This window comes from Gadus chalcogrammus, chromosome 1, assembly GCF_026213295.1.
Source record: "Gadus chalcogrammus isolate NIFS_2021 chromosome 1, NIFS_Gcha_1.0, whole genome shotgun sequence".
NCBI lineage: Eukaryota > Metazoa > Chordata > Actinopteri > Gadiformes > Gadidae > Gadus > Gadus chalcogrammus.
Genome location: NC_079412.1, coordinates 2060764 through 2077692, shown reverse-complemented (window position 1 = coordinate 2077692; position 16929 = coordinate 2060764). Strand labels below are relative to the sequence as shown.

Here is a 16929-nt window from a genome sequence, read left to right as displayed (position 1 = left end):
AGCTCCTACATTAGCGCTGGTATTCACAAGTTGCTTCATTGACTTGCCGCGGCACCCTGTGACAAGTTGGAGCAAGCCAGTCAGAAGAGCTTGCTGCAGCCAACCGAGTGAGGCTTACAGTAGGGAGAGAATACCTCCTCCCGGAGCAGGGAAACACTGGCCAATGCTTGCCTCAACCTATCTGCCCGTGTTGGTAAAGGATATAACACCGTGGTATTCTACTCCTTCACTGACAGTCGGGTCAGAAGGAGTATGGCCGGGCGGTGGCGCTGACCTCACAAATAAATCTGGAGGGTTGAGTGTTGGTTTATAGGCCAGTCAATGGTTAACAGCTATTTAAGACATAGATTAAAATAAATATAGCATAAGGTACGAAAAGAGAAAAAAAAGTATAAAATATAATATAATAATAGAATAAAGAAATATATATATAATAATTCTAAAAATGATATAATAAACGAATGAAATTTGTGTAAACTCTTCATTTTCAACGTCTATACACACTGGTGTATTGAAAATGCATGTCAGTCACCTTTTGTCGATATTTATTCCACAATAATATTTTTATATTTAGCAAATCATTTTTATTAAAACCACATAAATCAAGATAGGTCTACAATACAATGATGACATTGTTAAGAAGTGGGCGTGGTCTTCTCTTTTGGTTTCACATTGAAAGCAATTTTTTTTTAAGTAAGCAGATGCGTAGCTACCTTAGAGCGAGTATGTAGTCTAAAGACGAGGGAGTCTTGACTCACTCTATTTGATCAAAGATGGTGAAGATTGAACCAGTCCCGAGTAATTTCTCGTGTGGTGCGATAAATCTGAATTTTACGCACGCCTTCTTACCCACGGTATTCATCCTGGTCTTCATCTTCGGGACGGTTTTCAATGTCTGGGGTCTCCGGGGCGTGTACAAGGGCTGGAAGAAGATGGGAAACATAAACGTGTTTGTGCTGAACCTCGGAATAGCGGACTTGTTGTATGTTTTCACGCTGCCCTTTTTGATCCACTATTACGCGCAAAAGAGCAAATGGACTTTTGGAGCCGCCTTCTGTAAAGTGACCAGATTCTGCTTCAACCTCAACCTGTACGGCAGCATCGGCTTCCTCACGTGTATCAGTATCTACAGATACCTGGGCATCGTCCACCCCATGAGGGTCATGGGGAAGATCAGCACCAGACACTCCGTAGTAATCAGCGCCGTGGTTTGGACTCTGGTTCTCATCCAAATCCTCCCAGATATGTCCTTTGAAAAAACTCCGAGCAATTCCTCCCAGTCGTGCTACGATACCACGGAGGACAGCCGGATCGACGGATACCTGTCGTACAGCCTAGGCTGGAGCATCACGGGGTTCGCCGTCCCGCTGCTCATCATCCTGGCCTGCTACGGCCACGTGGTGGTTGTCCTCGCCACGAACGCCAACGTGAACGCACTGCTGAAGCAACGGTGTCTGAAGCTGGTGATCATCCTGACCATTCTGTTCGCCATCTGCTTCATCCCTTACCACGTGTTCCGTTATCTCAACCTGCAGGTCTGCACCTCATTACTTATTATTGCTCATAACTTATTACCACTGTTTTAATTTCTCTTGTTATTACTTGCTTTATTTTATTTTATTATTATTATTTATTATTGTGATCTATGCTGCTACTTAATTTTACATATTTTTATATTGACTTTATCTTGTATTGTTGCTGCTATGTGGCTGTTGAGGAACCAAGCCTCAGAATTGTACTTGTGTGTACAATAAGATGTAATAAAAGTCATTCTGATTCTGATTCTGCAGAGCAGGAGATCAAAGCTTCAAGGGGTCTGTCACGCCAACTTCAGGAGCATCTACATCGCCCACCAGGTGGGCCGGGGTCTGGCCTGCCTCAACAGCGCCCTGAACCCTCTCATGTACTTAGTGGCAAATGATGATTTTCTGATGCATTTACATAATCTGAACCAACAAGCCAGACTGTCTCTGGCCGGTTGGAAGACCGCCGTCCTTTACCGCAAAACCTCGAGGATGGAAGAGTCTTGAGACTGGAGAACTTACAAACTACAACCATACATTTTTTGCATTTCTGTATCTCAAACTCTTTTCCCTGTCTTTTCTGGCCTTAAAGCATTTATCATGGTCGAGTATGTGCTGTTTACAATCTAGTTCATGATAATATATGTGCTTAAGGAGATACTTTGCGTAAATAAATCAGTGCCTTGGGACATAACTAATGGATGTCCCTCAAAAACCATTTGGAATAAAAGCTTCAAATGTACTACCACAGATTTGATACTGCTCTAAATTGTGTCATACACAAACACAAGTTGTCTGGCAGTCAGGCCATGCATAGATCGAACTCTGATTTATGTGTATTACTGCTGTAACTGAAGGCTAATATTTGTACTTAAGCTTGTCCCCTGGTCCTAACACTGCTTAATGTACTCAATGTTCATGTAAGTTATCCTTTGTATATATGTGTACGACTGTAAATCTACACCTTGCCATGCTATAGCTTGTCAAGCTGTGTGTATAAAGCAAAACCATTCGCCTAATCTGGCTCATGGTGTGATAAGTTTGTGTGTTCATCGCACCTGGCCCCGCGCTGATGATGAAGAGTTAAAGTGACCTTAAAGTTAGCTTTCAGAAAGGGCCTGAAATGTGCTTTTGTGTGTGTTCATGAATAAAAGCATGTCTTTTGTAACCACGTGTGTGTAAGAGTGTGTTATGACTGTTCTCAGAGGAAGGGTGTTGGTGAGGAAACAACAGGAACCACAAACTCAGCTCCAACAACGGTCTGGCCTTGAGTCGGTAAGAAAATAATCCACAATGAAACATTGTTGTAAAACTAAAAAACGATTCGGTTAATATTAATATACATTTTCTGCCAAATGCATGACTAAGAAATAATTTTGAAACTATTCAAAACTAATCCAAGAATAAGTCAACAGTGTCAACAGTAGTATTGCTAAGGTATCGCTTCTGTTTTTAGTTTCAGGGTGAAACTGGGTTTCACCCTCAACGCACTGTACTGTGTGTCCTGTGTGTTCCTCCAGAGCTTCACACCACGCTGCTGAACCGTACAGAGTCCCTGAGCACTTTATGATGTGTGTTCTTGTTTGATGAATGTAGGATGTGTAGTTCCCCCCCTGGTCTAGTCAACATTCACTGGCTGGGTGTGAAACACTTCCAGTAACCGTCTCTTGTCTTGTTATCTGAGGATATGGCACTGCTCCAAGCAGCAGGTTGGGATCCGTTGGATTTAGGCAGAACTCAGGTGCGTGCTTCCCTGGAGCACCTCCAAAATTGCTGATTCAAATCTCAAGGACCAACTTCAATCCATCGAGGGGGGAATCTAAAGGGGTCCTCCTGGAGACGTCTCAGTCTCTTTGGGATCCTATTGTGATAAGAGGTGGTAGCAGGTGTGTTTATGAACATCACTCCAATGGCTTGCAGATCCAAACCGTGTCGTCTGTGTGATGTCACTCCGTTGGTAGTGACATCACACACAGTGGCCAAGCCTCCACATGAAAGGGAAAAGGGATTACGGATTGACCGTACTTACAGTACACTTACTGTACAGTAAGTATAGGAAGTGTATCACGTATATATACTATTATATACTGAATGGAAGTCGGTTGGTATAAATGCAACATTATGTACAGAGTCATTCATTGTCTAACAGTATGCCAACTTAGTCTGTTCATTATAGTACATTAATTAACTTGATGGCAATGTAAATAACAGTAACATTAGATTACCCCATTTTAATATAATAAGTAGTGTTCATGTAACAAGCGGTGAATTTGATACCATAAATGGGGTTAGCATGACTCCTGTCTCTCTATCCTGGCAGCCATCCTTTTTCTTTCTTGTCTTCTTGCGGTTGGTGTGTTTGGATGTGTAAATCCTTCCTGGGTCCGCTGGATTAGGAGCATAGCCTGTTCCGCCACTGTCACTCAACATTGAAATCCTGCTGCATGACTGTGAGGCACAGGGATGACTGCCTCGCCGCGGAGTTCATTTGTTTTGCTGACTGCAGAGAGGTGGGAAAGGAGGACCATGTGACCAAACAGCCTGTGTCAGGGATGGCTGCCGCAATATAGATTATCTATCACCAATTAACATTTATTTTCACATACAAATATTGCCTACAGCCCCTTTAACACACATTGAAGTATGTAATTAAGAGAATGGGCTATTAGACATTGTCTATTGCTTCAGTCTAGACAGGTCAAGGTATGTTTGGTTGTTCTATTGAATTAGGCAGCTAAAGGATTATTTAGACTAAATTGATTAAATAGACTCAAGGAAGGAAAACGATGCGCCTTGGGATACAATAGTTTTGGTTATGAAATTATTGAGTTTACCTTCCTGTTATCTAGAAAAACGCTGGACCTACAGTCATGGGCGGGGTCATCTGGGGTCATACGGGGGTCAGCGTCCTGGAGGAAGACCAGGTGAGTTTCCCCATGTTTTCCACATGGATCCACATGGGCTTTTGCAAGTGATAAATGTGTACCAGGTACCCTGCATGAGTTGCCTTAACTTTTCTGAGATTATTCTCAGGTTGAGTAAAGCAAAAGAGTTGCCTTTCCCCGAGTTCTGACCAGCTCCTTGAAACGGCCACGGTCTGGCACATCTGGAAATTGATGTTCTCAAATATTTTGTTAACAAGAATGTTAACACACACTGCTCTCAGCAAAGGCTGGGCCACTGCAAATATACAAACAAAGGGAGGATGAGCGCACCGTAGAGGCATGCTACATCCTCGACCTTATCCGCACTACACCCAGCGCTCACGCAAGACCTCTTCTCTTTTTGTGATGGTTGGCGTCGCTATAGTTACTACATCATTGTCACTAACATGACATGTTGGAGGAAAATATCACAATTCTGTCATAAGGTTTTGTATAAATAAAGTGCCTCTCGTCTTCCTCCATTGAACACAGTGTCTCTCGTCTTCCTCCATTGAACACAAGTCAGCCTTCCGTTTAATCCGCAATGTTAATTTTATTCAAAGAAAGGTTAGCTTTAGCCAACAGAAAAAGAAAAGAGTTCTGGCTCCCTGAGCCCCGGCCCAGCGCTCCTTTAGTGTCCAGCGCTCTTTAGTGTTGTCTCACTCCCGCCTCGAGGGGTTAATCCCGGTGTTACTCCGAATTCTGCGACCCACCGAAAAGTGTGACCCCAGGGGGCGCTGTTGCCTATTTTTTGCAAAGTTTGAAGCGTAGACAGGCATAAAACATAAAACAAAAACATAAATTAAACATAAGATCTCCCCCCTACCAATGACCTTTTTATTAAAAGGTGCTTAATAAACACATTTGTTTTGATTTCATTAGCATTTTACAGACCCATACAATGATAGGGCGTTTAGTACTTCACCGTCGCTTCTTTACCCATAAAAAGCTACAGTCAGTGTTAAATTACGCTGATTTACCTTTGAGCATTTCCTATTATAGGCTACTGTGTAAAACGCTGTTTAGAATTGATGTTAGTATCAAGAAAAGAAAGACCCACCGGTGGGGGGAGATCTTATGTTTTATTTATGTTTTTGACCTTGAAGAGAGACAACAGCCCGCCCGACGCCATCAACACTGTGCTGAGGGGGGTGGCCGGCTTGGTCGGCTTGGCGGGGAACGACCACCCCCTTCCTCTTCCTCTGCCGACGATGACCTCCAGCCTCATCTCTCCCACAGCTATCTCTCCAGCCCCAATGTCTCCTCCCTTTGCGATTTTCCAGCCGAATATAAGAGACTGGAATATGTTGGAATATCTGCGTCATTGATAGCATCGCCATGTCCTGGCGACAGGCTGATAACTCCCAAGAGGATGGCGCCCCCCCCCCTATACTGATTGTAGTCCTGAGTATTACTGAGACAAAAAAGGGTTCAGCCATAGACACAGTATAAAGGAAGTTTCACATAATCTGCTGAACCCAAGGTTGCCTACGTCAAAGCAGGGCAACTTTCGCATTCATGCTGTAACCACTAAGAGAGTAAACAAAGGGAAACTTAGACACACTGCTAACCTCACAAATCTCATATCTATTGCCTCCAAACCAAAACCAACCTTAAAGCCTATCAACAACACCATCAGGATGGCTCTACTTAATGTGAGGTCTCTTAATAACAAATCATTTTTAGTTAATGATTTTATTACCATTTCTAAACTGGATTTTATGTTTTTAACTGAAACATGGCTGGAACAAATTAACAGTGCAACCGTTCTGATAGAGACAGCTCCTCCCAACTATAATTTTTTTGATGCATGTAGATCTGGAAAAAGAGGTGGAGGGGTTGCTGCTATATTTAAAAATGTATTTCAGGGGAAACAGATGTTATTTGGTGATTTTCCATCGTTCGAATAACTTACTGCTGTATTGAAATGCTCCCCCAGAGTTCTCCTATTAATTATTTACAGGCCACCCACATATTCTGCAAATTTTTTCGATGACTTCACAGAATTATTGTCTAGCAACTCCACAGAATTTGACTGTCTAGTTATAACTGGTGACTTCAATTTTCATACTGATGATTTGAATGACAAGTGTGCAAAACAACTTTTTGCCATTCTGGACACATTTGAACTGTCTCAACATGTGAAAGAGGCTACTCAAGGGGCACACTCTAGACCTGGTTATCACAAAGGGCCTCAATGTTTCTGATCTCTCTGTGACTGATCTTTCCTTGTCTGACCACTTTTGTGTTTTCTTTAACATATCTTTTATTCCCGACATACAGACAAAATCAAACACTGTCAAAAAACGGTATATCAATGAAGATTCTAATGTACTTTTTAAGAAGGCCATCTCCTTGCTACCACCTCTAAACCCATGTTCTGCTGATGATCTTGTAGAAAACTTTAATTTGAACATTTTGAAAGTCATAGATGTCATTGCACCTTATAAGGTTAAAACGATTTCTGGAAAGCAAAAGGCACCCTGGAGAAAAGCTGCTTCTGTAACAGCACAGAAAAAGGAATGCAGGAAGGTTGAACGCATCTGGCGTAAAACTAAACTTCATATTCACCATGATATCTATAAAGAGAGCCTCCGTGCCTACAATTTAGACTTAAAAAATGCTAGAGAAACATTTTTCTCCAATATCATTAAAACCAACACTAATAATGCAAAAACCCTATTTGCAACTGTTGACAGACTGACCAACCCCCCAACAGAAATTCCACCTGATCTCCATTCCACGCAGAAATGCAATGAGTTTGCAGCTTTTTATATTGATAAAATTGAAGGTATCAGACGCGCCATCAATATCTCACCCTGTTCAGGCAAAAATTACGTGGCAAGGATGGCATGCTTTAATGTTATAGACTCTCAAAATCTTGTGGAAACTGTGACACAACTAAAGCCATCCACCTATTGCCTTGATACTATACCTACCAACCTCTTTAAGAATGGTTTCGACTGCCTAGCAGTAGACATATTGCAGATAGTTAACAACTCTCTCCAGTCAGGCAATTTCCCAAAAGCTTTGAAAACGGCAGTTATTAAACCCCTTTTAAAAAAGAGGAGCCTAGATGCCTCTATTATTAACAACTACAGACCAATATCAAATCTACCCTTCATAAGTAAAATCATTGAGAAAGTTGTCCTCCAGCAACTAAATCACTTCCTGGCATCAACTGGTTGCTATGACACCTTCCAATCAGGATTTCGACCCCTGCACAGCACTGAGACCGCCCTTATTAAAGTTGTAAACGACATCCGTCTTAACACAGACTCTGGCAAAACCTCAATACTAATGCTACTTGACCTCAGTGCTGCATTCGACACTGTAGACCATACATTACTTCTGGAAAGGTTCGAAAACTGGGTGGGGCTTTCAGGCACTGTCTTAAATTGGTTCAGGTCCTGCCTACAAAATAGGAACTACTTTGTTTCCATTGGCGACTTTGTATCAGAATCAACCAACGTGACATGTGGAGTCCCACAAGGTTCGATCTTAGGACCCTCTTTATTCAACATCTACATGCTCCCACTAGGGCAAATCATGCAAAATAACAATATTGACCATCATTGCTATGCTGATGACACGCAAATCTATGTATCGCTATCACCAAATGACTATCGGCCCATAGATCTGCTGTACCAGTGCATTGAGCAAGTGAAGGAATGGATGTGCCGAAATTTCCTTCAACTAAATGAGGACAAAACAGAGATAATTGTATTTGGTTCTAAAACGGAAAGGCTTAAAGTAACCCAACACCTTCACTCTCTGTCCCTGAAAACCTCAATCAAAGCCAGAAATCTAGGGGTTATCATGGATTCAGATTTACATTTTGACAGTCACATCAAATCAGTTACAAAATCGGCATATTATCACCTTAAATATGTAGCAAGACTTAGAGGGCTCATGTCCACCGAAGACTTACAAAAACTTGTACATGCCTTTATCACTAGTAAGCTTGATTACTGCAATGGTCTCCTTACAGGTCTCCCAAAACAAACTCTGAGGAAGCTTCAGCTTGTTCAGAATGCTGCTGCTAGAGTTCTAACAAAGACCAAAAAATGTGATCATATTACACCAATTCTGAAATCGTTACATTGGCTTCCTGTAGGTCAGAGAATTGATTTTAAAATCATGTTGCTAACCTATAAATCCCTACATGGTTTAGGCCCAAAATATTTAACTGATATGCTTCCACTACCTCAGCCTTCTAGACCACTAAGATCCTCTGAGACCAATCTGTTAATTATCCCCAGAGTAAACACAAAACATGGGAAAGCAGGATTTAGTTACTATGCAACAACTAGCTGGAATAAACTCCCAGAGGATTTAAGACTTGTCCCAATTCTGAGCACCTTTAAAACAAGACTGAAGACATTTATGTTTGCTATAGCTTTCTGCTAAATCTTAAATACATTGCACTTTCTAAAAAGCTTTTTTAACTTTGCCTTTATTTTCTATTTTAATACTAAAATGCCTTTTTCTATTTTACCCATTTCTTTGCATATATTTTTCTTTTACTTATCTATTATTTTATTTTATTGTATGACAATGTTTATATGTGAAGCACTTTGAGTCTGCCTTGTGTATGAAAAGTGCTATATAAATAAAGTTGCCTTGCCTTGCCTTGCCTTTTTGACTTTTGCCCAAAAATCATGTTCGAAGTTTGTTTGTTTATTAATATTCGAATATATTCGAATATTTATTAATAATATTTTGACCATTAAATGCCTTCAGTAAGACCTGGGCTGAATCTGAATACTTAGTACATACTATTTCTGTTCAGTGTCTACTACTTGACCGTACTACACTTGACAGTGTAGTACGGTCTACAGCTATGCGTAGAACGCCTCCGAACGCTTCAGAAAACCGCCGAAACTCCACCGGATGTTTGGAGATGACGTATCTCCCCTCAGATGCCGGGAAAATTACCTTGATAAGTTACCAGTTGTCCGTCTTGTCATTGTTGCTATTAAATTAAAAATGTCTCTTTTTACTTAATTACTTACTTTACTTTTTTTAATGTCTCTTTTCTGCGCCGCTTTCTACGACGTCTTTCTAAGCCGCTGTTGGTAGAGTCGGGTCAGCGATCACTTCTTTGTTCGTTACCAGACTCCGGTTGCATTGTGGGATAGCGTAGTGACCTACCATTGTATACTGTGGCGGTAGTACGCATTGGGAAACGTTTTCCGTACTACACAATGCGTACTGAGCATTCGGACGAGCTATATTTGTGGCGTACTACAAAATGCATACTATAAGTATGAGTATTCGGATTCAGCCCTGGATTGGGCTTTCCGAGGTTTGTTCACCGGCGTTGCGTGTTCCAACGGTGTATTAGGTTTCTAATAAATCGCTGTCTAATCAATACTTCATTCACTGCCTATTCCGTGGTCATTACAATATTATGAATAGACTGCGTCGGGTTCTCCGACGTCTCTCCCTCTTGGCCTGCCCATAACAGGTTCGAATATTAATGGCTGCCTAATATTCGTTCGAATTTTGATTTATTTTTTGAGATTCGAATTATATTAGAATCACGAAGTTCGGAGTCAAAGCCCTAACGTGCATGTTGCAGAAAATGTGCAACAGCGCCCCTTGGGGTCACACTTTTCGGTGGGTCGCAGAATTCGATGTATCACCGGTAAACGTTCCTGCGCCCGAACTTCCTTCTCCCCCGCAGCTCTTGGCTGTTTCCCAATGTCAAGGAAGCATGCTCAACGGCCGCCCTTTTAAGGACGCTACGTCATAGAACGCCGACAAGCACTGTTCCAATGTTGAGGGCACTCGAAAGCCGCGCCATTTTTGCGTCCTTTGTTTTTGAGAATTCCGAGATTTTTCAAGGATGCATCGCTGCATCCTAGACGAGCCAAAACTACCCACAATCCTCTGCGTTCACTGGGCGGGTTCTTGAAAATGGCAGCGCAGTACACGTTCAAATGAAGTGAAGTTATATTAGTTTTCAGAAATATTTTGTGCCGTATTGCTTTTTATAGATTCATCATGTTAATAATCAAGCCTAAAGACCTGTGCAACGTTTTTGCAACTTAATGATACGTTGCTATATTTTGCATGGACGTAGCTGGTGTTAAACACCACTGTCACCAATGTCAATTTACTCGCTCACAAGATTACATTATTTATGTATACCTATTTATGTTTGTGTTGAATCGTTTTTTTTAGGGTCAGTCCAGCAAACGGAGGCTTTTGTGCGCCGGGTGGCACGCAAACATTTGTTTACTGGTGGAAGGGATAGTGCCACTATCCAATGTTGTAAAATGAATGCACAACCGATCGTTTGTAATTTTTAATGAACGTATATAATTGTATTTTATATGATATATTATGTGTTCAAACCACTGGTAGATTGTAGGCATATATGAATGAATGAATCAGATCAGTTAAATAATATATCCAAATAAATACATGTTTATCATCTCTTTCTTTGTCTTTCCCCCCCTGCATAATAGTAATCAAACGTACTGTAAATGTGATGCATGAATTAAGTTCTCAGACAATTTCACTTAGTTTTATAAAAATTGAATGGATATTCCTTTTAATAAAGACGATTCTATCAACCGCAACAAAGCTTTTGTGACTTCCCCAAAGAGGCTCCATGCGAAGGAGACATGACCGCATTCATAACAGACAAAAGTCAAATAAATATCGATAAGCTTGATTGCTGCCATGTTTTATTCATAAGCGCACATGTGTTTACAAGCGGACACGCAGTATTAAAAAGCGGAAGCGGAAGCGCTTCCACACTACCAAGTCGTTACAAAGTCTGAACGTTACAAACGCTAGGAAGCACTCGAGCTAGCACTCTAGTCTCATCTCCATAGGACGCGACTAGCAAGGACGCGTCCTAGCAAGGCTACAGCCTTCACTTTGGGAAACAGCCCTTGTCTCTAGAAGAGGACAATCCTCTTCAGTCGCGGACTGCCTCTCTAGGTTTCTGAGCAATCCCCGAGTTAGGGTGCGTTCTTCTCTCTGCAACACACAACACACATCATAGTTTGTGTAGCCCTAGTGGGGCATTAGAATATCTAGATATGGACTAGTGTCTAGGTTCGTAAGGAGTAGGGCCCGACCGATATTGATTTTTGAGTGCCGATGCCGATTATTTTCAGAGAAAAATTACGATTACGATTTAATCGGCCGATTAAAATTATTATTATTATTATTTTTTAAAAGCATATAAAACGTAGTTTTTGATACCTTAAATATACTTTAAACACTTTTGACGAATATGTGAATTGAATGCAGAACCTTTGAGTGTTTTAGAATACATTTACAGTCAAAAATGAGTGTAATGTAAAATGTAAAATAAATAACTGAGCGTGCTTTCATGTTGTACGGTAAAATTCAATCTCCTCTTTTTTACTCCAGCTAAAGTTGTTAGTTAGCAAGGCGAGTAGGAGCGCAATCTGCAGGATACTAAGCGCAATAACATTAAAAAAAATAAAAAATAATAATAATCGGTTGTACTCTGCGTCTTTTTGGCCGATGCCGATTATTTTCAAAAAGGCTATAATCGGCCGATTAAATCGGCAGGTCGATGAATCGGTCGGCAAGAATTCAATGACAACACAATGATCAACTGGAGCCACAGGTAACTATTAAATTGACTGTATTCTTGGTCGGAAAAATTATAACAATATGGATTTCAGTGCAATCAATAACATTCACCAATGTTTCACAATTTAGACCATAACATTAGGTCAGGAACAATTATCTTTAACCACCATAGAATGGCTGCAAAATGTCCATTAGAAAAAATTAAATGTTTAAACAAGATAAATTCCTTGCAAGTGTTCCTTCGATTCTTCGGTTCGGCCAGTTCAGCATGCGTTAGTCAAAAGGGGAAATGTCAAGTCAGAAGTCAAAAGTCAGGGGTCATGTGTGGCGATTCAGAGCGCTTTCACCTGAGATACTCAAGTGATGCAGGTAAATGAAGGATATGCTCCTCCTGGGCACAGGTGATCTCGGTCCACTCCTTTGGATAAGGATGTATCTTCTTCCCTAGCTCGCCACCCCTTCGTCAAGGGGAATTCGATCCAGATCTCAAAGTGTTTCCAAGGATTCCAAAAAACCTAGCCTATATAAAAACAGACTATTATACATGGGTCTTAGAATAACACTCTTTATGGCCATAATGGATACCATCAAAAACATACTGTTGAAACACAGTAGTATTGCAGTAATGCAGAATTATCTTTTTAACTATATCATGAATTACAAATCATTTCAACTCTTTTAACCATGAAATATGATTAAATACGCCTTAGTTAACATGCAACACAAAAAACATCTTACAGGCTTCACCTCAACATATTCAATTCAAGGCTATAATAAGTGCATCTAGAACAGTCTTTTTAAACATATGCTACATACCATTAGCACAAGTAGTGCATAACCGAGCATACATGCTCGAGTTGTAAACATTAAACACCACAAAAGTAAAGTGCAAACAAATGGGGCAGCAAAGTAAAATGGCTTAGCTTCCTATTTTCCATCAGCTTATCAGTGAAATAATGTGCTGCTTTTACTGTAGCTCAGAACAGTTAACATAGTCAGGTTCACACACAGCGGTAAAATACCAGCATTCTTAAAGGCCCACTATGCAACTTCTGGCATTTCTTCGGTTTTCTTGGTTTTGGCACGCACATTTCTCTACACAGCGCCCCCTACAGCTTCGTAGTAGATATTTTACAACACTGTCGTAACAACTCGTTGACGACCCTTCCCCATGCACTTCTACGCGAGCCATGTGCATTTGTTTTCAAAGAAGCCGGCGAATGCGTGGAGCCATGTCCGAAGTAGATGTTCATAAAGTGTAGGCAAGGTTATACATTTTTAAAAGGGTGTATTTGTATTGCAATAAACATAAATCCATAATTTTTTATAGTTGACGGGGAGAATTTATACCCTAGATTATAATTGTTTTATCTTAGGTTGAACAGAACAATCTGTGTAAGAGTGTTGGCCAACATAATAATCTAAATAAACAAGAACCTGGATTCGGGGGTTCAGTCTGTATCTGGGGGATGAGACAAACGAACAGCAAAACACCCATGGAAACAAAGGTGTTTATATGGTTGCAACCAAGCAAGCTAGAAACAGACAGGGCTCACAACAAAACGGTCGAGAACATTTTTTTACAGGGCTCACAACAAAATGGTTGAGCAAACACATTTGTACAGAGACTATCAACATCAAGAATACCACAAAGTCAAAGTTCACCCAAGGGTACTTTCAATTTCAAAAGCAACACGGCCAAGTCGGCGTCTGATTTGCAGTCTTCTTTTTCTTTCAGTTCACGCTATTCCTGAAAAGCTTGCCCAACGTTTACTCGTGTCTGGCCTCTCTGTCGGTCAGTCTCCCTTTTCTCTTCTTCTGTTCCTCCGACATTGGGTTTCTCTGTCTCTTTTTAGTCGGCTGATCTATGATGAATGTAACAATCCCTTAGTTACTTGTGTTTATATCGAGCCGGTTCCGTGTTTGGGGGTCTGTGCCGTAAAGCAATTTGTTACTTTGCGAGACCCGAGACTCCCGCGAGAGTGGGCGGCGGGTCGCCGGCAGAAACATATTCCTTTTCTCCGCCAAGATGCGCAAGGGGGAGTCGAAACAACGAACAATCAAACATAAATAATAATAGAACCATCGCAATGACTCTTAGCCTGTTATATTAAGGTAAATCAAGCCAAAAAAGTTGCATAGTTCCCCTTTCACTCGTGTCTGATCTCTTTTCTGGTCCATTCTTCTTTTGTTCCACCGACAGTCGCCTCTTGGGTCCCTTATCAGTCGATTGATCCATGATGAATGCAACAATTGCCTCGCAACTGGCTGTTTATATCTAGCCGGTGCCATGTTTGGGTGTGTGTCTGTGCCGTAAAGCATTTTCGAAACTACAATCTGACTACATTTTCGAGGCGCGATTGGATACTTCCGCTGCGTCACATCCGGATTGTGTCGGTCCGAACAGAGCAAATTGCATATGCGCTTTTTCCTTGGAGAGGTGACATGGGGCAATGACACACCCACCAAAAAACCCAGAAATGGTTGCAGAACCATCAGAATAACCAGCCGAAAACAATAAAACTCCCGGCGCTCGGTCATCAATTCCCTCTCTCTCACTTCGGGTTAGTTTCCCTTCAACTCCACTCAGTTTTAATATAGTTTAATAACTGCCTCTCTATAGTTGACTCGTTTTCTCAGCTCGTTTTTCACTCGTCTGCTTGCGTTAGCGTTCTAGCTGCGCATGGACGACAGCACATGAAGGGGCGGGGCTTACTTCCCTCTAACCATTGGGAGGTCTGTATTCTTAGATACAGCCAATAAGCAAAATCACTGATTGACAGCTTAATAACCCAACAGGTTAACAATATAAGGCTTAAGGGAATATAACAGACAAAGAACAGAGGGGAAACTTTATGAGAAATAAGGGGATTATATGGGAATAAAATAATATATCTGGGCCCAATTTCCAACAGGGTTACATTTGCAAAATGGCTTTACAATACCTCACACGAGTCCTGTGTCTGCTCGTGTTCTTCCGCCTCCCATTGTGCTGAGTCGGGCCAGCGCCAATGTGCCAGCTTGGGGAAATCGGCGGTTCTCTCTCTCTACCACCACTCCCCTGGGCCTTGGACTCCTGGGGTCTGACGTGCCCACGTCCGGTGGCAGCCCAGATAGGAGTCCTCCTCTAGGCCCAGGCGGCACTTGGCTGAGATGGCGGTGAGGCCTGCCTTCCATGCTCCCCCACGAACGCCCGCAGGTGCCATATGTGGACGTCCAACCTGGCACTGTGTATGACGTCCTTGAGGTATGCTGCAGCGTAGGCATCGTGGGGGAACAGAAGGGGAGGATGGTGAAGTTGGCATTCTGAAAAACCCCTCGTTTTCAGAATGCCAACTTCTCCCGGGCAGCTTTGGTCAGGGGGACCTGCCGATATCCCTTGGTGATGGCCAGGGGGGAGAGGTAGGGGGCGGGTCCGAGCCCCCTCTATCAGCTCGTCAACCCTGGACATGGGGGAGGAATCGAACTCCGAGACCTTGTTCAGACTCCTGAAGTTATTGCAAAACTGACAGGACCTGTCGGGTTTGGGGACCATGATAACTGGTCTAGACTGGGCGGTGACCAACTCCTTTATAATACAGAGCTGGAGCATCTTGGTGACCTTCTATCGGGTGGCGATCCGACAGGGTGGAACGCGCACCTTGATGTTTTTCTGTTGTGCTGAGCGACCTATCCATGTGTTTTTCTGTTGGCCGACGAACTATCCATGTGTTAGGGTGTGTTCTCCTCGCTGCAACACACGAAAAAGCACTGATAGTTTTGCCTCCGCTGCAGGTGTTTCCCGCGGCGCTCACAGGCGCCAGCTGTGGGAGATGGACGGTATACTGCGTCTACCACCTCTCCCCTCGGCTGCTGGGCCGCTGTGCTGCTTGGAAGGAGCCGGGCTGCCATCCTTCAAAACGCATTGGCCCTTAGATCGTACTTCAATGTTGCCGCCATTTTGGAGGGGCCAAGAATACAAATAAGAGGAACCTGGGGAGCTGAAGTTTGTCTGCATGAAAAGCATTGAAAGTTGACCTTTCTAAACCAAGTAAAATGAGTAGTTTCTGTATACATATTAAGTCACGTTATATATCTTATATTAAATATATATTTTGTATATACTTTATTTTGGTTCTAGATCATGAACCGTTGAATAAAACGGACTGTTAATCATCAGCTAATCAGTCCACGGAAATCCACTGTTCTCCAGCATCCTGCCCGGACCCAGTAGGTTCAGGGATCAACTTTAAATGACTGGAACCGCGGTCTCCCTGACAATGACTAATGAGGCCAGGGCCATGTATGGGTGTAGCAAGATATCCCAGCCTCAAATAATGAATGATGCTTTACATCATAACATTAGGTTATAGGTCAGGTTCCTTTATTTGTACTCGTAGGTAGATAGTTTTCAGTTAAAGAGACACATTAGAAGCAGGTACGTTGCTTCTAATTTTGTTTTGTTCAGGTGTGAGAAAGTGTCCTCGCAGGATGTCAGGTTCTTGTCGTGCGGTGTGAGGTTCCTCTGAAAGGTCAGAGGAAGTGTAAGGGGCCACATGACGTGGCTCACCCATCAACCCTATCAGTTCCTTAATTTTTAAGTATTTCTTTCCCCGGTACGATAGGTGGCGCTGTGCCCGTTTCAACTAGTAGTAATACAGCCACCGGTTGACCTCTTTACGTCACTAGCAACAACAAACTCAGGCGGCCGCAGCATTCGAGAAAGATGTTTTCAGTAGACAGCTGTCAGTTCACTTCGGGTCCATGTCATTTCTCCGACGCTCCATTGTTCCGACATCTCGGTCATATGAGGACTCCTCCTGCGGCGGAGCAGCGGGAGGAATCCAGCCGGAGGAGTCCGCATACGACCGAGGACGGAAAAATGGAGCGTTGGAGAAATGGACCCGAAGGGAACTGAC

General features: G+C 42.4%; 2 protein-coding genes across 4 annotated transcripts in view; one reads left to right on the top strand and one right to left on the bottom strand.

The window, feature by feature from the left end:
* LOC130395366 (serine/threonine-protein kinase 35-like) overlaps nt 1-16929 on the bottom strand; it is a 45201-nt gene that overhangs the window by 4532 nt on the left and 23740 nt on the right. The window contains exons 3-4 of one of the 3 annotated variants that reach the window (XR_008898579.1): nt 14977-15283; nt 906-922 (exon numbers count right to left, since the gene is read on the bottom strand). The exons of 1 other annotated variant lie outside the window; for it this stretch is intronic. The gene's annotated coding sequence lies outside the window, so the exon portion shown is untranslated. Of the gene's footprint in view, nt 1-533; nt 12552-14976; nt 15284-16929 lie in introns of those variants that run through there. One more of the 3 variants, XM_056604773.1, reaches the window with a different exon arrangement.
* si:dkey-78k11.9 (P2Y purinoceptor 1) lies at nt 688-5139 on the top strand. The gene is made up of 2 exons (XM_056604776.1): nt 688-1535; nt 1791-5139. Exons 1-2 carry the CDS (start codon nt 774-776, stop codon nt 2028-2030), a joined length of 1002 nt encoding a protein of 333 aa, XP_056460751.1. The 5' UTR covers nt 688-773; the 3' UTR covers nt 2031-5139.

What these genes read in the sequence shown, in the direction of transcription:
- si:dkey-78k11.9 (XM_056604776.1), top strand. Translation starts at nt 774, where the DNA reads ATGGTGAAGATTGAACCAGTCCCGAGTAATTTCTCGTGTGGTGCGATA. An exon ending in TCCGTTATCTCAACCTGCAG is followed by an intron (nt 1,536 to 1,790) that starts GTCTGCACCTCA and finishes CTGATTCTGCAG; the next exon opens with AGCAGGAGATCAAAGCTTCA.